Source organism: Cydia fagiglandana, chromosome 13, assembly GCF_963556715.1.
Source record: "Cydia fagiglandana chromosome 13, ilCydFagi1.1, whole genome shotgun sequence".
Taxonomy (NCBI): domain Eukaryota; kingdom Metazoa; phylum Arthropoda; class Insecta; order Lepidoptera; family Tortricidae; genus Cydia; species Cydia fagiglandana.
In genome coordinates this window covers 843,144-862,776 of record NC_085944.1, presented here as the reverse complement: position 1 = coordinate 862,776, position 19,633 = coordinate 843,144, and the positions used below count along the sequence as shown (strand labels likewise).

General features: G+C 56.1%; 2 protein-coding genes across 2 annotated transcripts in view; one reads left to right on the top strand and one right to left on the bottom strand.

The window, feature by feature from the left end:
* LOC134669944 (structural maintenance of chromosomes protein 1A) overlaps nt 1–15,771 on the bottom strand; it is a 33,981-nt gene extending 18,210 nt beyond the window's left edge. The window contains exons 1-9 of the mRNA XM_063527571.1: nt 15,633–15,771; nt 14,736–14,856; nt 14,509–14,608; nt 13,626–13,774; nt 12,987–13,155; nt 12,418–12,630; nt 11,843–11,971; nt 11,101–11,220; nt 736–894 (exon numbers count right to left, since the gene is read on the bottom strand). Of these exons, the coding sequence (XP_063383641.1) occupies nt 736–894; nt 11,101–11,220; nt 11,843–11,971; nt 12,418–12,630; nt 12,987–13,155; nt 13,626–13,774; nt 14,509–14,608; nt 14,736–14,856; nt 15,633–15,744 (1,272 nt within the window). The 5' untranslated portion in view covers nt 15,745–15,771. The remainder of the gene's footprint in view (nt 1–735; nt 895–11,100; nt 11,221–11,842; nt 11,972–12,417; nt 12,631–12,986; nt 13,156–13,625; nt 13,775–14,508; nt 14,609–14,735; nt 14,857–15,632) is intronic.
* A 417-nt stretch (nt 15,772–16,188) lies between these two features.
* Nucleotides 16,189–18,968, top strand: LOC134669967 (transmembrane protein 222). The gene is made up of 4 exons (XM_063527611.1): nt 16,189–16,410; nt 16,735–16,945; nt 17,449–17,579; nt 18,500–18,968. Exons 1-4 carry the CDS (start codon nt 16,277–16,279, stop codon nt 18,576–18,578), a joined length of 555 nt encoding a protein of 184 aa, XP_063383681.1. The 5' UTR covers nt 16,189–16,276; the 3' UTR covers nt 18,579–18,968.
* Nucleotides 18,969–19,633: the final 665 nt, after the last annotated feature.

Sequence of the window (19,633 nt, the reverse complement as noted above, 5' to 3'; positions counted from 1 at the left end):
TAGATGTCCAAATTAGACTAAGTACTAAGTAGTTAAGTACTTATGCTATACACGCGAGCGCATACCTAGTTATAGCTTAGTTTTTTAGCTTGTAAGATTTTACTATTGTATGTATGTTAGTTTGTAAGGTATGTATCTATGAGCCTTAGTTGTCTGATAATAAATGATATTTGATTTGTTTTTGATTTGATAGGTCAATATATGTATACAGTCCACATCGATATTTTGTTAGTATAGGATAAATAAGCATCGAGAGAAAACGTTTGAGTTTTAAATTTCCCGGCTCTTCAATAATCAACCTTGCCGCCTGGACAGTAGATGTATTTAGCCAAAATTGAAAAACACATTAGTATTCACTGTACCCTAGTGCAAATTATGGCTCATATTCCTAGTAGTAGCATCACAACTGCCTATATAGCCGAAAGAGATGGAGAGGGAACATGATTCGTCTCTGAATCGCTATCAAACTTCGGTTTTGTAGGAAGAGTCATTGCTGTAGGGTCAGTGGCGGATTTGCCCTAGGCCCAGTAAGGCCCGGGCCTAGGGCAGCAATAAATTAGGGGTGGCAAATTGTGACACAAAATTTCGCTGATGGTAACAAGAAATAACTTAAAATGTAGTCAATATGATGGCTGCTGCGAAAGGGGCGGCTATAGGGCCTGGGGCCGAGGGCGGCAAAGACTGCAAATCCGCCACTGTGTAGGGTAGTACTATTTATCCTGTGGTAGTAGATACCTTCTGCGTGTGCTTGTTTTCAAGCTCGCCCTTGCGGCGCAGCTCATTATCCAGTCTGTCCTGGTCGGCCTTCTGCTCGCGGTTCACGGAGTCCAGCTCCTGCAGGTAGCGAGCCGCTTGTCGCGACGCTTCCATCTTCAGCTCTTCGTATTCGCGGATCTGTAACCAACAAATCAATAACAGATTGATCTTTATATGTAAGTAGTGAGTGAAAAGTGCGACTGTGTGCACGTTTCTCCCCGCAAGAAAGGCAGAATGATTTGTACGATAAGATATCGCTTGGGCTCTTCTCTTCCGACATGTCGGAAGCCGGTGTCGCTCGAAGATAACACCCCAAAAAAAGCCCCACTTCGGCAACTTTATTTTTGGGACAAAAAACAAGGCATCTAAAAGAATTTTGACCCATAAGACTCCAACTGCTTATTTTAGTTCGCGGTTGTAAAGTGTCATTCTATGGAACTCGCTAACTATGTAAACAAAACGCCATATTGGAATTGCCTCTGAATGATGAATTTACTAGTGAATTTTGTTTTCATAGTTAGCAAGTTCTATAGAATGACACTTTAGCATCCTACATATCGCGTCAATGTGAAAACACTGTTAGGATCGGTTGCACCAAACCATCTGTCACTGTTCGCTACATTTGTTTGCAAGGGAAATTTCATAGTTCACTGGTGTTTTACGTGAATCAGTCTGTTAAATATCGTCGGGTGACAAGCAAAAGTGACTAACTAACACCATTGAAATTATTGGACAATAAACCGTGTTACAAGTGTAATAATAAAGTGCATTGTTAATTTAATTTTTTGATAGTACTTAGTGAGTTTTGCTGGATATGGTTGGTGCAACTGGGTGTTAGAGTCACCTGGGCTTCCTCGAGGTGCACGTCGGCGCGCGCGGCCTGCGAGCCGGGCGCCGTCTGCTCCCACGCGGCGCGCTGCTCCTCCACCGCGCGCAGCTCCGCCTCTAGCTTGCGCAGGTTAGACTCACCTGCGCCTCCTCGAGGTGCACGTCGGCGCGCGCGGCCTGCGAGCCGGGCGCCGTCTGCTCCCACGCGGCGCGCTGCTCCTCCACCGCGCGCAGCTCCGCCTCTAGCTTGCGCAGGTTAGACTCACCTGCGCCTCCTCGAGGTGCACGTCGGCGCGCGCGGCCTGCGAGCCGGGCGCCGTCTGCTCCCACGCGGCGCGCTGCTCCTCCACCGCGCGCAGCTCCGCCTCTAGCTTGCGCAGGTTAGACTCACCTGCGCCTCCTCGAGGTGCACGTCGGCGCGCGCGGCCTGCGAGCCGGGCGCCGTCTGCTCCCACGCGGCGCGCTGCTCCTCCACCGCGCGCAGCTCCGCCTCTAGCTTGCGCAGGTTAGACTCACCTGCGCCTCCTCGAGGTGCACGTCGGCGCGCGCGGCCTGCGAGCCCGGCGCCGTCTGCTCCCACGCGGCGCGCTGCTCCTCCACCGCGCGCAGCTCCGCCTCTAGCTTGCGCAGGTTAGACTCACCTGCGCCTCCTCGAGGTGCACGTCGGCGCGCGCGGCCTGCGAGCCGGGCGCCGTCTGCTCCCACGCGGCGCGCTGCTCCTCCACCGCGCGCAGCTCCGCCTCTAGCTTGCGCAGGTTAGACTCACCTGCGCCTCCTCGAGGTGCACGTCGGCGCGCGCGGCCTGCGAGCCGGGCGCCGTCTGCTCCCACGCGGCGCGCTGCTCCTCCACCGCGCGCAGCTCCGCCTCTAGCTTGCGCAGGTTAGACTCACCTGCGCCTCCTCGAGGTGCACGTCGGCGCGCGCGGCCTGCGAGCCGGGCGCCGTCTGCTCCCACGCGGCGCGCTGCTCCTCCACCGCGCGCAGCTCCGCCTCTAGCTTGCGCAGGTTAGACTCACCTGCGCCTCCTCGAGGTGCACGTCGGCGCGCGCGGCCTGCGAGCCGGGCGCCGTCTGCTCCCACGCGGCGCGCTGCTCCTCCACCGCGCGCAGCTCCGCCTCTAGCTTGCGCAGGTTAGACTCACCTGCGCCTCCTCGAGGTGCACGTCGGCGCGCGCGGCCTGCGAGCCGGGCGCCGTCTGCTCCCACGCGGCGCGCTGCTCCTCCACCGCGCGCAGCTCCGCCTCTAGCTTGCGCAGGTTAGACTCACCTGCGCCTCCTCGAGGTGCACGTCGGCGCGCGCGGCCTGCGAGCCGGGCGCCGTCTGCTCCCACGCGGCGCGCTGCTCCTCCACCGCGCGCAGCTCCGCCTCTAGCTTGCGCAGGTTAGACTCACCTGCGCCTCCTCGAGGTGCACGTCGGCGCGCGCGGCCTGCGAGCCGGGCGCCGTCTGCTCCCACGCGGCGCGCTGCTCCTCCACCGCGCGCAGCTCCGCCTCTAGCTTGCGCAGGTTAGACTCACCTGCGCCTCCTCGAGGTGCACGTCGGCGCGCGCGGCCTGCGAGCCGGGCGCCGTCTGCTCCCACGCGGCGCGCTGCTCCTCCGTCGCGCGCAGCTCCGCCTCTAGCTTGCGCAGGTTAGACTCACCTGCGCCTCCTCGAGGTGCACGTCGGCGCGCGCGGCCTGCGAGCCGGGCGCCGTCTGCTCCCACGCGGCGCGCTGCTCCTCCACCGCGCGCAGCTCCGCCTCTAGCTTGCGCAGGTTAGACTCACCTGCGCCTCCTCGAGGTGCACGTCGGCGCGCGCGGCCTGCGAGCCGGGCGCCGTCTGCTCCCACGCGGCGCGCTGCTCCTCCACCGCGCGCAGCTCCGCCTCTAGCTTGCGCAGGTTAGACTCACCTGCGCCTCCTCGAGGTGCACGTCGGCGCGCGCGGCCTGCGAGCCGGGCGCCGTCTGCTCCCACGCGGCGCGCTGCTCCTCCACCGCGCGCAGCTCCGCCTCTAGCTTGCGCAGGTTAGACTCACCTGCGCCTCCTCGAGGTGCACGTCGGCGCGCGCGGCCTGCGAGCCGGGCGCCGTCTGCTCCCACGCGGCGCGCTGCTCCTCCACCGCGCGCAGCTCCGCCTCTAGCTTGCGCAGGTTAGACTCACCTGCGCCTCCTCGAGGTGCACGTCGGCGCGCGCGGCCTGCGAGCCGGGCGCCGTCTGCTCCCACGCGGCGCGCTGCTCCTCCACCGCGCGCAGCTCCGCCTCTAGCTTGCGCAGGTTAGACTCACCTGCGCCTCCTCGAGGTGCACGTCGGCGCGCGCGGCCTGCGAGCCGGGCGCCGTCTGCTCCCACGCGGCGCGCTGCTCCTCCACCGCGCGCAGCTCCGCCTCTAGCTTGCGCAGGTTAGACTCACCTGCGCCTCCTCGAGGTGCACGTCGGCGCGCGCGGCCTGCGAGCCGGGCGCCGTCTGCTCCCACGCGGCGCGCTGCTCCTCCACCGCGCGCAGCTCCGCCTCTAGCTTGCGCAGGTTAGACTCACCTGCGCCTCCTCGAGGTGCACGTCGGCGCGCGCGGCCTGCGAGCCGGGCGCCGTCTGCTCCCACGCGGCGCGCTGCTCCTCCACCGCGCGCAGCTCGGCCTCTAGCTTGCGCAGGTTAGACTCACCTGCGCCTCCTCGAGGTGCACGTCGGCGCGCGCGGCCTGCGAGCCGGGCGCCGTCTGCTCCCACGCGGCGCGCTGCTCCTCCACCGCGCGCAGCTCGGCCTCTAGCTTGCGCAGGTTAGACTCACCTGCGCCTCCTCGAGGTGCACGTCGGCGCGCGCGGCCTGCGAGCCGGGCGCCGTCTGCTCCCACGCGGCGCGCTGCTCCTCCACCGCGCGCAGCTCGGCCTCTAGCTTGCGCAGGTTAGACTCACCTGCGCCTCCTCGAGGTGCACGTCGGCGCGCGCGGCCTGCGAGCCGGGCGCCGTCTGCTCCCACGCGGCGCGCTGCTCCTCCACCGCGCGCAGCTCGGCCTCTAGCTTGCGCAGGTTAGACTCACCTGCGCCTCCTCGAGGTGCACGTCGGCGCGCGCGGCCTGCGAGCCGGGCGCCGTCTGCTCCCACGCGGCGCGCTGCTCCTCCACCGCGCGCAGCTCCGCCTCTAGCTTGCGCAGGTTAGACTCACCTGCGCCTCCTCGAGGTGCACGTCGGCGCGCGCGGCCTGCGAGCCGGGCGCCGTCTGCTCCCACGCGGCGCGCTGCTCCTCCACCGCGCGCAGCTCCGCCTCTAGCTTGCGCAGGTTAGACTCACCTGCGCCTCCTCGAGGTGCACGTCGGCGCGCGCGGCCTGCGAGCCGGGCGCCGTCTGCTCCCACGCGGCGCGCTGCTCCTCCACCGCGCGCAGCTCCGCCTCTAGCTTGCGCAGGTTAGACTCACCTGCGCCTCCTCGAGGTGCACGTCGGCGCGCGCGGCCTGCGAGCCGGGCGCCGTCTGCTCCCACGCGGCGCGCTGCTCCTCCACCGCGCGCAGCTCGGCCTCTAGCTTGCGCAGGTTAGACTCACCTGCGCCTCCTCGAGGTGCACGTCGGCGCGCGCGGCCTGCGAGCCGGGCGCCGTCTGCTCCCACGCGGCGCGCTGCTCCTCCACCGCGCGCAGCTCGGCCTCTAGCTTGCGCAGGTTAGACTCACCTGCGCCTCCTCGAGGTGCACGTCGGCGCGCGCGGCCTGCGAGCCGGGCGCCGTCTGCTCCCACGCGGCGCGCTGCTCCTCCACCGCGCGCAGCTCGGCCTCTAGCTTGCGCAGGTTAGACTCACCTGCGCCTCCTCGAGGTGCACGTCGGCGCGCGCGGCCTGCGAGCCGGGCGCCGTCTGCTCCCACGCGGCGCGCTGCTCCTCCACCGCGCGCAGCTCGGCCTCTAGCTTGCGCAGGTTAGACTCACCTGCGCCTCCTCGAGGTGCACGTCGGCGCGCGCGGCCTGCGAGCCGGGCGCCGTCTGCTCCCACGCGGCGCGCTGCTCCTCCACCGCGCGCAGCTCCGCCTCTAGCTTGCGCAGGTTAGACTCACCTGCGCCTCCTCGAGGTGCACGTCGGCGCGCGCGGCCTGCGAGCCGGGCGCCGTCTGCTCCCACGCGGCGCGCTGCTCCTCCACCGCGCGCAGCTCCGCCTCTAGCTTGCGCAGGTTAGACTCACCTGCGCCTCCTCGAGGTGCACGTCGGCGCGCGCGGCCTGCGAGCCGGGCGCCGTCTGCTCCCACGCGGCGCGCTGCTCCTCCACCGCGCGCAGCTCCGCCTCTAGCTTGCGCAGGTTAGACTCACCTGCGCCTCCTCGAGGTGCACGTCGGCGCGCGCGGCCTGCGAGCCGGGCGCCGTCTGCTCCCACGCGGCGCGCTGCTCCTCCACCGCGCGCAGCTCCGCCTCTAGCTTGCGCAGGTTAGACTCACCTGCGCCTCCTCGAGGTGCACGTCGGCGCGCGCGGCCTGCGAGCCGGGCGCCGTCTGCTCCCACGCGGCGCGCTGCTCCTCCACCGCGCGCAGCTCCGCCTCTAGCTTGCGCAGGTTAGACTCACCTGCGCCTCCTCGAGGTGCACGTCGGCGCGCGCGGCCTGCGAGCCGGGCGCCGTCTGCTCCCACGCGGCGCGCTGCTCCTCCACCGCGCGCAGCTCCGCCTCTAGCTTGCGCAGGTTAGACTCACCTGCGCCTCCTCGAGGTGCACGTCGGCGCGCGCGGCCTGCGAGCCGGGCGCCGTCTGCTCCCACGCGGCGCGCTGCTCCTCCACCGCGCGCAGCTCCGCCTCTAGCTTGCGCAGGTTAGACTCACCTGCGCCTCCTCGAGGTGCACGTCGGCGCGCGCGGCCTGCGAGCCGGGCGCCGTCTGCTCCCACGCGGCGCGCTGCTCCTCCACCGCGCGCAGCTCCGCCTCTAGCTTGCGCAGGTTAGACTCACCTGCGCCTCCTCGAGGTGCACGTCGGCGCGCGCGGCCTGCGAGCCGGGCGCCGTCTGCTCCCACGCGGCGCGCTGCTCCTCCACCGCGCGCAGCTCCGCCTCTAGCTTGCGCAGGTTAGACTCACCTGCGCCTCCTCGAGGTGCACGTCGGCGCGCGCGGCCTGCGAGCCGGGCGCCGTCTGCTCCCACGCGGCGCGCTGCTCCTCCACCGCGCGCAGCTCCGCCTCTAGCTTGCGCAGGTTAGACTCACCTGCGCCTCCTCGAGGTGCACGTCGGCGCGCGCGGCCTGCGAGCCGGGCGCCGTCTGCTCCCACGCGGCGCGCTGCTCCTCCACCGCGCGCAGCTCCGCCTCTAGCTTGCGCAGGTTAGACTCACCTGCGCCTCCTCGAGGTGCACGTCGGCGCGCGCGGCCTGCGAGCCGGGCGCCGTCTGCTCCCACGCGGCGCGCTGCTCCTCCACCGCGCGCAGCTCCGCCTCTAGCTTGCGCAGGTTAGACTCACCTGCGCCTCCTCGAGGTGCACGTCGGCGCGCGCGGCCTGCGAGCCGGGCGCCGTCTGCTCCCACGCGGCGCGCTGCTCCTCCACCGCGCGCAGCTCCGCCTCTAGCTTGCGCAGGTTAGACTCACCTGCGCCTCCTCGAGGTGCACGTCGGCGCGCGCGGCCTGCGAGCCGGGCGCCGTCTGCTCCCACGCGGCGCGCTGCTCCTCCACCGCGCGCAGCTCCGCCTCTAGCTTGCGCAGGTTAGACTCACCTGCGCCTCCTCGAGGTGCACGTCGGCGCGCGCGGCCTGCGAGCCGGGCGCCGTCTGCTCCCACGCGGCGCGCTGCTCCTCCACCGCGCGCAGCTCCGCCTCTAGCTTGCGCAGGTTAGACTCACCTGCGCCTCCTCGAGGTGCACGTCGGCGCGCGCGGCCTGCGAGCCGGGCGCCGTCTGCTCCCACGCGGCGCGCTGCTCCTCCACCGCGCGCAGCTCCGCCTCTAGCTTGCGCAGGTTAGACTCACCTGCGCCTCCTCGAGGTGCACGTCGGCGCGCGCGGCCTGCGAGCCGGGCGCCGTCTGCTCCCACGCGGCGCGCTGCTCCTCCACCGCGCGCAGCTCCGCCTCTAGCTTGCGCAGGTTAGACTCACCTGCGCCTCCTCGAGGTGCACGTCGGCGCGCGCGGCCTGCGAGCCGGGCGCCGTCTGCTCCCACGCGGCGCGCTGCTCCTCCACCGCGCGCAGCTCCGCCTCTAGCTTGCGCAGGTTAGACTCACCTGCGCCTCCTCGAGGTGCACGTCGGCGCGCGCGGCCTGCGAGCCGGGCGCCGTCTGCTCCCACGCGGCGCGCTGCTCCTCCACCGCGCGCAGCTCCGCCTCTAGCTTGCGCAGGTTAGACTCACCTGCGCCTCCTCGAGGTGCACGTCGGCGCGCGCGGCCTGCGAGCCGGGCGCCGTCTGCTCCCACGCGGCGCGCTGCTCCTCCACCGCGCGCAGCTCCGCCTCTAGCTTGCGCAGGTTAGACTCACCTGCGCCTCCTCGAGGTGCACGTCGGCGCGCGCGGCCTGCGAGCCGGGCGCCGTCTGCTCCCACGCGGCGCGCTGCTCCTCCACCGCGCGCAGCTCGGCCTCTAGCTTGCGCAGGTTAGACTCACCTGGGCCTCCTCGAGGTGCACGTCGGCGCGCGCGGCCTGCGAGCCGGGCGCCGTCTGCTCCCACGCGGCGCGCTGCTCCTCCACCGCGCGCAGCTCCGCCTCTAGCTTGCGCAGGTTAGACTCACCTGCGCCTCCTCGAGGTGCACGTCGGCGCGCGCGGCCTGCGAGCCGGGCGCCGTCTGCTCCCACGCGGCGCGCTGCTCCTCCACCGCGCGCAGCTCCGCCTCTAGCTTGCGCAGGTTAGACTCACCTGCGCCTCCTCGAGGTGCACGTCGGCGCGCGCGGCCTGCGAGCCGGGCGCCGTCTGCTCCCACGCGGCGCGCTGCTCCTCCACCGCGCGCAGCTCCGCCTCTAGCTTGCGCAGGTTAGACTCACCTGCGCCTCCTCGAGGTGCACGTCGGCGCGCGCGGCCTGCGAGCCGGGCGCCGTCTGCTCCCACGCGGCGCGCTGCTCCTCCACCGCGCGCAGCTCCGCCTCTAGCTTGCGCAGGTTAGACTCACCTGCGCCTCCTCGAGGTGCACGTCGGCGCGCGCGGCCTGCGAGCCGGGCGCCGTCTGCTCCCACGCGGCGCGCTGCTCCTCCACCGCGCGCAGCTCCGCCTCTAGCTTGCGCAGGTTAGACTCACCTGCGCCTCCTCGAGGTGCACGTCGGCGCGCGCGGCCTGCGAGCCGGGCGCCGTCTGCTCCCACGCGGCGCGCTGCTCCTCCACCGCGCGCAGCTCCGCCTCTAGCTTGCGCAGGTTAGACTCACCTGCGCCTCCTCGAGGTGCACGTCGGCGCGCGCGGCCTGCGAGCCGGGCGCCGTCTGCTCCCACGCGGCGCGCTGCTCCTCCACCGCGCGCAGCTCCGCCTCTAGCTTGCGCAGGTTAGACTCACCTGCGCCTCCTCGAGGTGCACGTCGGCGCGCGCGGCCTGCGAGCCGGGCGCCGTCTGCTCCCACGCGGCGCGCTGCTCCTCCACCGCGCGCAGCTCCGCCTCTAGCTTGCGCAGGTTAGACTCACCTGCGCCTCCTCGAGGTGCACGTCGGCGCGCGCGGCCTGCGAGCCGGGCGCCGTCTGCTCCCACGCGGCGCGCTGCTCCTCCACCGCGCGCAGCTCCGCCTCTAGCTTGCGCAGGTTAGACTCACCTGCGCCTCCTCGAGGTGCACGTCGGCGCGCGCGGCCTGCGAGCCGGGCGCCGTCTGCTCCCACGCGGCGCGCTGCTCCTCCACCGCGCGCAGCTCCGCCTCTAGCTTGCGCAGGTTAGACTCACCTGCGCCTCCTCGAGGTGCACGTCGGCGCGCGCGGCCTGCGAGCCGGGCGCCGTCTGCTCCCACGCGGCGCGCTGCTCCTCCACCGCGCGCAGCTCCGCCTCTAGCTTGCGCAGGTTAGACTCACCTGCGCCTCCTCGAGGTGCACGTCGGCGCGCGCGGCCTGCGAGCCGGGCGCCGTCTGCTCCCACGCGGCGCGCTGCTCCTCCACCGCGCGCAGCTCCGCCTCTAGCTTGCGCAGGTTAGACTCACCTGCGCCTCCTCGAGGTGCACGTCGGCGCGCGCGGCCTGCGAGCCGGGCGCCGTCTGCTCCCACGCGGCGCGCTGCTCCTCCACCGCGCGCAGCTCCGCCTCTAGCTTGCGCAGGTTAGACTCACCTGCGCCTCCTCGAGGTGCACGTCGGCGCGCGCGGCCTGCGAGCCGGGCGCCGTCTGCTCCCACGCGGCGCGCTGCTCCTCCACCGCGCGCAGCTCCGCCTCTAGCTTGCGCAGGTTAGACTCACCTGCGCCTCCTCGAGGTGCACGTCGGCGCGCGCGGCCTGCGAGCCGGGCGCCGTCTGCTCCCACGCGGCGCGCTGCTCCTCCACCGCGCGCAGCTCCGCCTCTAGCTTGCGCAGGTTAGACTCACCTGCGCCTCCTCGAGGTGCACGTCGGCGCGCGCGGCCTGCGAGCCGGGCGCCGTCTGCTCCCACGCGGCGCGCTGCTCCTCCACCGCGCGCAGCTCCGCCTCTAGCTTGCGCAGGTTAGACTCACCTGCGCCTCCTCGAGGTGCACGTCGGCGCGCGCGGCCTGCGAGCCGGGCGCCGTCTGCTCCCACGCGGCGCGCTGCTCCTCCACCGCGCGCAGCTCCGCCTCTAGCTTGCGCAGGTTAGACTCACCTGCGCCTCCTCGAGGTGCACGTCGGCGCGCGCGGCCTGCGAGCCGGGCGCCGTCTGCTCCCACGCGGCGCGCTGCTCCTCCACCGCGCGCAGCTCCGCCTCTAGCTTGCGCAGGTTAGACTCACCTGCGCCTCCTCGAGGTGCACGTCGGCGCGCGCGGCCTGCGAGCCGGGCGCCGTCTGCTCCCACGCGGCGCGCTGCTCCTCCACCGCGCGCAGCTCCGCCTCTAGCTTGCGCAGGTTAGACTCACCTGCGCCTCCTCGAGGTGCACGTCGGCGCGCGCGGCCTGCGAGCCGGGCGCCGTCTGCTCCCACGCGGCGCGCTGCTCCTCCACCGCGCGCAGCTCCGCCTCTAGCTTGCGCAGGTTAGACTCACCTGCGCCTCCTCGAGGTGCACGTCGGCGCGCGCGGCCTGCGAGCCGGGCGCCGTCTGCTCCCACGCGGCGCGCTGCTCCTCCACCGCGCGCAGCTCCGCCTCTAGCTTGCGCAGGTTAGACTCACCTGCGCCTCCTCGAGGTGCACGTCGGCGCGCGCGGCCTGCGAGCCGGGCGCCGTCTGCTCCCACGCGGCGCGCTGCTCCTCCACCGCGCGCAGCTCCGCCTCTAGCTTGCGCAGGTTAGACTCACCTGCGCCTCCTCGAGGTGCACGTCGGCGCGCGCGGCCTGCGAGCCGGGCGCCGTCTGCTCCCACGCGGCGCGCTGCTCCTCCACCGCGCGCAGCTCCGCCTCTAGCTTGCGCAGGTTAGACTCACCTGCGCCTCCTCGAGGTGCACGTCGGCGCGCGCGGCCTGCGAGCCGGGCGCCGTCTGCTCCCACGCGGCGCGCTGCTCCTCCACCGCGCGCAGCTCCGCCTCTAGCTTGCGCAGGTTAGACTCACCTGCGCCTCCTCGAGGTGCACGTCGGCGCGCGCGGCCTGCGAGCCGGGCGCCGTCTGCTCCCACGCGGCGCGCTGCTCCTCCACCGCGCGCAGCTCCGCCTCTAGCTTGCGCAGGTCCGCCTGACAACATCAATAGCATTTCAGCAGTTACACCGAGCCAACTCTACACAGAGAGTGCGGAAGTGCCACCAATATCATCGAATTCCTCTGGAAGTATGGAGGTTATAGCGACTCTGGGTGGTATTCCATGTGTCCAATATCATTGCGTCTAACTCTCTCATTAAGAAAAATGTGATAGAATACCACCCTCTGTGACTATAGTCGATGCATACTTACGATCGTTTTAGAATAGTAATCTTTAATCTTTAAGTTAGCAGTGGTTTGGTATTTTTACTGTTATGCTGTTTAACTTGTTTTGAAATAAATAAATAAATAGTGATGAAGAAGACAAAATTTAGCTAATCTAGATTTAATATTCATATGTTGATGATGTTTAATAAGTTTTTAATAAGGTTATTTACTATCAGACTGTATATTGCACTTACAAATATTTTAAAATCAATTACAAAAAGTTAGATTCATTGGTAAGCCACAAAATGCATTCATAGTAACAATTTTATCTGAAAATCATAAAAGATTTGACAGTTCTATTTCACGTAATGTTTAAGAGGTCTAAAGTGGCTCTAAATGGTTCGTGTAAGGCCGTTGCGTCGCCAGTTCTCTGAACTTGGCTAGATTTTACCTGGTGAGCCTCGTGCGCCTTGCGGGCCTGCTCCAGAGTCTTGGCCGCACTCTCCAGCTTCTTCTGCGTGTGCGTCACCCGCTCCTTGGCCTTGATGAACGTGGGACGTTTCTTCGATATCTCCGCTTCCTGGGAACACAGTTAAATCTTTATTTTACCCTAATTTGTTTGCTACTAGCGACCCCTCTTGGCTTCGCACGGGTAAACCTTAATAAATTATATATCTAAACCTTCCTCAAGAATCACTCTATTGTTAGGTAAAAACCGCATGAAAATCCGTTCTGTTGTTTTGCGACAGACGCGGCGAGGGACTTTGTTTTATAATACTATTATAAAACGTATTATGTATAGATAACAAACAGGCCAAATAAATGGTCAGGGAACGGCAGATACAGATATGATTTGACATTGTCCAAAGGTTTGTACAATTTGTCCAAGTCGTGTGTCAACGATGTAGCAACAGTGGTGATTTGACCAGTTAACTTCTAGCTTATTGAATGAGCGTATCAGATGAATGAACTTATTGAATGTTTGAGTGTATCATATGAATGAACTTATTGAAAGAATGAACATACCACTTCCCTGATCTCCTGCTCGATCTTGGCCAGCTCCCGCTGCACAGTGCCCGACTCCTTCTTCTTCTCCTTGAGCGAGTCCTCGGCCTTCTGCCGCTTCTTCTCCACCTTGGTCAGCTCCGACTGCTTGTGCTGCAAATCCTCTTCCAGGTTCTGGATCTCCTTCTCGTTGTGGTAGAGGTGGAAGAGCTGGAGTTCTACCTTTTGCTCTTGCTGTGAAGTAAATGTAAGTTAATCTAGATCTTATGTGACACTTTTGTTGTAAATCGTAATACTTGTTATGTCACTATCATATTTTCAATTATTTCTATCTCAAACATCATAAATCTAGAAATTCTAGAATATTATACTTTTAAACGAGCAATTCTTGTATATTTATTTATATATTCTAGTTTTTATATGTCTTCCGAGCAAAGTTCGGTCTCCCAGATATTATATTGTAAAGTGACATGGCCACCAAAACTCACTAATTACTACCACAAGTTCCAAGTCATGTTGAACCGTAGTAGTTCCAAAAAAGGTCGATTTTCATTTATTTACTGTTATATGTGCCAGTCTTTACAACTCACCAGCTCCTCCTTAAGCCTGGTGTACTTCTCAGCTTCCTCCTTCTCAAACTTGGCCTCCTTCCTCTCGGCGGCCACTCCCTTCTTCTTCTGGTAGCTGAACTGCGCCTCCTCATCTGCGCGGTTCACTTCTGCGCGGCACGCTTCATATTGTTCTTTTAGAACTCCAGATCTGAACAGAAGCAGTGTTTGTTGGCTTTTTTTTTATCTTTTTATTTATAAGGGGCTTTGCCAAAATTACTTGAAACAGTACTTTAACTGACCGAGCGTTAGTGAAGGTCTCCGTTTCAGCTTAGGACAAAAATGCTTCTGTATGTCCAGATCGGATGTTCTCCTCTACAGGTCGCAATTCTCAACCAATTCTCGTGAACTTTTTTGAGCAGGTTCAATAATTAAATAGATTTATTTGTTTTTAGAAATTTTTTAAATGGCTCTCTTGGTCTACAGCTCACAGAGGCATTAGTACTAAATGTCGCTAAATACCTCTAAAATGTGTAAACATTCAAGTAGAAACTCAGAGTAGCTCAGTTGGTCAGTGACTCTAATGGTGATTCAGAAGGGCTCCAGGTACGATCTTGCTTGAAGCAATATGTTTACCATTTTTTTCCATACATAAATTACAAAATCAAGATGACATCTTACCCACTGATTTCCTCAAACAGCGCAGTCCTCTCTTTAGGGTTCTTCATGGCGATGCTCTCAACGGCACCTTGGAACACGAGGAAGTTCTTGGCCTTCACGTTGATGCCCAGGCGCTCCAGCTCCGCCAAGTAGTTGCTCACCGACACTGACTGTGCAACAAGTTGTTTTAACCCATTAGCTACCTACATAGACCCACTTTTGGGAAACCACTATATTTCTAATTCAGTAAGTTACAGACATTACAGTAGAAAATCAAATCAAATAACCCAGGTGTACCCAAGTGGGTACCATGAGTGCTCATGGGTTATTTAAGTTTTATAGTCTAATGATGGTCCCTATGACAATTCATTATTATATGGAGTAGCGGTCAAGTAAAATGTTAATAAACATTTTTTGGAAGTTTAGCACATTAATTTAGAAATGAATGCTAAAGGGTCCACCTGTCCAATTTCTTTGTCCAATGTCATTGCGTCTCACTCTCTCATTAAGCAAAATGTGAGATGCAATACACATTGAACTAAGATATTGGATAGATGGAACACCACCCTCTGTAATAAAAATATTGTACACACATATTATTTCTTCAATTATTTTTTGAATTAAGCCCAGCCAAAAGAGACTTGAAGGAATGGTTCCTTAATTCAAGTATAGATAAGAATAATGTGAACCTTTGAATAGTAAATTAATGATGAAGAGAAATTTTTATCCTTACTGTTCTCTGCAGTAGTCTTTAGAATAATCTAAAAAGCTTAAATATTGTTAATAGTGCTCATTACACAAATAAATGTCCTTTCCACGATTCAAAACCAGGACTATCAATATATAGGCAGGGTAACCTCTGATTAGGCCAGACCGGTTGTCAAAATTATAAATGTTAACTCACTTGGCCATCAATTTTGTGGTCCGATGACTGTCCAATAACAGATCTCATGAACTGCTTCTCGGTTCCATCTTCAAGCTCAAATGTAGCCGTCACCGAAGCACTGGAGAAATAATAACAAGTTTAGATGTAGTTCGCTTTTAGCTAAAAAAAATGGCGAACTATGAGTTGTATTGTAACAAGAGAATGAAACCTGTGATGAGATAAGAAGTAAAAGAGACTAAACTCACCTCCTAGAGACAGGCTTGTTGATAGAAGCACCGTGAATAAGGTCGCTCAAGCGCTTCACACGCAGCAAAGATGTCTTTTCACCCATCACGAAACTGACGGCGTCCATAAAATTAGACTTGCCTAAAAAGATACATCAGTTCAATCGTACTACGATGCGACTAAATGTAATAAGTGTGTAAACTAAACCAAATATTTAGTTCCTAGAGTCTAAACCACAAAACAGATAGGTACAGAAATCAATCTACATACAAAGCGCGCTCGAGCAACGCACACATAGACACTGCTCACGGACACGATATCTCGGACCGGTTGGGACCACTGCAAGCGCGAGTGCCATCCGCTTGAGACACGCGTCTGTGAACTTTTTTGTGGAATAATTGAGAAACAAAAAAAAAGTTAATTATAACTGATCAATGGACGGATTTTTAAATTCAACAATAAACGGTGAATTGTCGTTTTTTAAGCTACCAGTTTAACAATGACATTAAAATTTAAATATTTTAGTTATTATTAATTGAGAAATAGTTTGTTAAAGCAAAACAGTATTAACAAAATAAATAAACTAAGTATTAAAATTAAAACTAAACTATGTATACATATTTACAAATAAAAAATTGGAGCTAGCTCGGCGTTATAATTAATTTATATATATTTCCATTCTTCCCATTTCATCTTCAACAATAAATCAAACGACTAGATACGAGATACGATACGATAGATACGAGTGCCACTACCACAATAGTTTTTTGTGCATAAGCCATAGTTCGCTTCGCAACCCTAGAGCGACCGCCGAGCGTAGGTATGAAAAGTGAAGTACATACATGTGATTGACTTCTGTACCTATCTGTTTTGTGTCTAAACGCTGTTTACAAAATGTTAATGGCCACAAAACGTACCTGATCCATTGGGGCCAACTACTGCTGTAAACGATTTCAGAGGTCCTATCCGGTGCTGGCCCCGGTAGGACTTGAAATTCTCCATGTCTATGTACTTGAGGAACGCTGGCATCTTGGATGATCATAAATGTATGCCCACGTAAATAGAAAATACACAATTCACGAAATTAAAGCGCCAAACATTGTCTACACCATTGACACAAAATATATGTCAAAAGAATGTAACTTTTTTTTTACCGTTGACGTTGCCAGTGGTAAAAACTAGGTGTGTTCCATTTTGCGATCACGTAATTATGTATATATGTATAGATAGCATACATACATGTTCGAAAACGAATAGAAAAAAAAAACAACTCATGATAATATATTTTTTTCCTACAGAACGTAATATGCCTATCACAAATACTTATTTATAAAAAATTTGTTCCAATTTAAAAACATTTTTCTTGTAAAATTTACTTGTAACGAATCATTTTGAATCAAGTTTAGTAATTTATCCAAATTGCCAATACGAATACGAAATACGAAACGGAACGGAGCTGTCAAAGTTCAATTACTTGATTTTATTTATTGACTGGTGTTGCTTCTTGTTTATAAATTGAAAGAAAATTTATTCACGCGGCTATTCAGTACGGGAGTCAGGCATGAATGTTGACCGCAGCCCGGAAAGCCAAGTAGATTTGAGTGATCGCGACCAAGCCGTCCTGATGGATCCTATTGACCACGAACGTTGTCGCTATCCATATTGTATAGTTTGGACTCCCATTCCGGTTTTAACGTAAGTATCACAAGCCTCTAGTTAATTCACTACGTTTTAATTCATTAAATAATTTTAATGGAGCAAGGACTTAATCTCTTTCAACTTATTTGCTATTACAAAAATAAAGAAGAATGAAGTTTAAGTAACAATGAAGTTATTTGCACATGTTGTGTTCTGGTTTTGAGTCTATTTAAAATTGCATTATGGTTTATAGCTTTTTTACACTTATCCAATATGTCCCGAAGTTGGCTTGTATGTATGTTGACAAACATTATGGTTTTCAAATGTAAGTTTTTTGATTATTATAATGTATATAAACTATATTTAACTTACTTTTTCTAGATGGATGTTCCCGTTTCTTGGTCACATGGGTATCTGCACATCCAGCGGGGTGATCCGGGACTTTGCTGGACCCTACTTTGTGTCTGAAGACCTGATGGCGTTCGGGAACCCGACCAAGTACTGGCAGCTGACACCGGCTAAGGCTCACAATGGGCAACCTGGATGGGATGCTGCTGTTCACAAAGCTTCAGAGATTTATAAAAAGAGAATGGTAAGCTATGAATTTTGTTATCATTGGCAGAGTCCACACAGAGCGAGCATACATGCGGGGCAACTTCCTCGCGCGGATGCTCACTCTGTGTGGATCCGGCTGTTAACCTAAAAGTAATTTTATAAAATAATGAAGGATCTCTCAGCTTCACTATGTTTAATATGTACTTCATGTGGTATAGTATTTTTCATGATATGACCCTCTTGACATGATCTATTTTCTGAGTGAAACACAATACACTGGCTAAAACCCATTAAGTCATTAGGTAAGTAAACCTACAGCTACTTAAATAATACAGGACCTACAATGACTATACCTACTTATAAAAATGGAATGCAAAAATATTTTTTTTTGAACAAAACTGTATATTTTACAATTTTTTAAATAATTTCCAACAAAATAATTATAATACTGATCAGACTTAAAAATTGTAATGCTACTGATGCATGATTGAGTGTCTATCCAAATATTTTTTTAAATATATATTTTTATAAAAATTTCAGCATATCATATTCTACGACAACTGCCACTCTCATGTGGCGATGGCGCTGAACCTCATGAGCTACGGCGGCTGCAAGAACTGGAATATGGTGAAGCTGGCCTTCTACATGATACCCTATTCTAAATATGTCAGGTATGCAAACATGTTCATTTTAATTTGTACTTTAAATTGCGTCCTAGGGTTGGTAGCGATACAGTATTGGCACAGTCATGATTTGCCAGTCATTTGTATATAAAAATGTGGGCTACCTCCCTTAAGTAGAAAAAAGTTGTGTTTAAGTCACATTTGTCATCCCCCGGCAAAGTGTACAGAGTTTGATATGTGACCTTTGAGCAACATGGCTTCCGACAAGTCATTTAAGGGCATTTTTTTACTTCTATTCTATATTTTTTTATTTTCTGAGGTAGCTTGCTGATGTTTCACAATCAGTGTTTTTACATTATTGTAAGTCATTCATTACAATCATTACTTTTGAATCTACATTTATAACAGAAAATAGTAAACTTCAGAACTCAATAAACCTAAATCAATCAATATCTAATTAGTTAACTTACTATGTATTTTATCACATAACATTACGGTCTAAATTAGAATGTATTTACGCCATTATGAAAGTGCTACTATTTATTTTAATTGCCCCGTAGTTACAAGGACGTGGCCCCTATTGTTATAACGTCTGCTGATTAGTTGATAACTGATTACAATTACGTACTGTATGATTTATTATTCAAGTCTAGTCTTTATTACTTTAGCTTCTACCTCCGACTTCAAACTATCTCCATACTAAGTTTTATATAAATCAGGCCAGCGGTTTAAGCGTATTGAGCGTGAAGAGGTAACAGACCGACGGAGTTATTATCGTAATTTCTAATTTAAATGTAAAAAAAAAGTAAACGCAACGTGTGGCACGTCATTCGATAAGTCTTTAAAAACAACATTATGGTTTCTTAAGGGCGCTTTATAATTTAGTGAAGACTTAGAAAATATTCACTCCAAAAGTCAACAAAATTTTATTTTTCTTGCCCCCATATGACTTTTCATTTTTGTTTCAGCCCTGGAGCCTTCGTAAAGACATGGCTGCCGTTCGTGATCATCGTCGCATTCATCTGCACGCTCGCCGCTCTCATATAGATGTCTACGGTTTCTAGCAGGGTCTCCTCACAGTGGAGTTTCGGCCACATCCGCCTCTCTCGCGTCGAAACATGTTCCGTATAACAGTTCTTTTGAGTATGTATAGGTTGGTCTTAATTTAAAAAAAAAACCGGCCAAGGCGAGTCGGACTCGCGTTCCAAGGGTTCCGTACATTACACAATTTTTAACAATGTACCTATTTTTTTATGTGATGGTATGGTTAGAGCTACCCAAATAAAAATGACCTGTCATAGAGACCATCAGTCGACGCGAGATGAATATACATATTAGCTACACTGTGTCCAGAAATAGATAGTGCATAAAATACCACGAGATCAACCTTGGATAGAGATTGAATAAAGTGAAACCAGTTTGAAAAAAAATATACCTTCTTCTTCCTGGCGTTATCCCGGCATTTTTGCCACGAGTCCCACGACTCATGGGAGCCCGGGGTCCGCTTGACAACTAATCCCATGATTTGACGTAGGCACTAGTTTTTACGAAAGCGACTGCCATCTGACCTTCCAACCCAGAGGGTAAACTAGGCCTTATTGGAATTAGTCCGGTTTCCTCACGATGTTTTCCTTCACCGAAAAGCGACTGGTAAATATCAAATGATATTTCGTACATAAGTTCCGAAAAACTCATTGGTACGAGCCGGGGTTCGAACCCGCGACCTCCAGATTGCAAGTCGCACGCTCTCACCGCTAGGCCACCAGCGCTTACTTAAAAAAAAATATACCTAATAAAATAATAATGAATTTGAAGAAAAGGCCACCAAATTATCTAACCTCGTAATACTCACGGTCCTACTTATTTTACATATTTAAATCGAAGAAATTTAAATAATTTTCTATTGGAATACAATTGTATTTGTTTCGTTTCGTTTAATTATCCCCAAACCAAAATCAACTCTATTTCCTACACTTTAGGTTCAAATTCCACATGTAAAATTTGAATTTGTTTATCAGTTGAAAAGTGTGAATTGCAAATCAGTTGAAAAGTGTGAATTGCATGAAATATCTAATTCTGGATATAGGTGTAGTAAGTTTTCC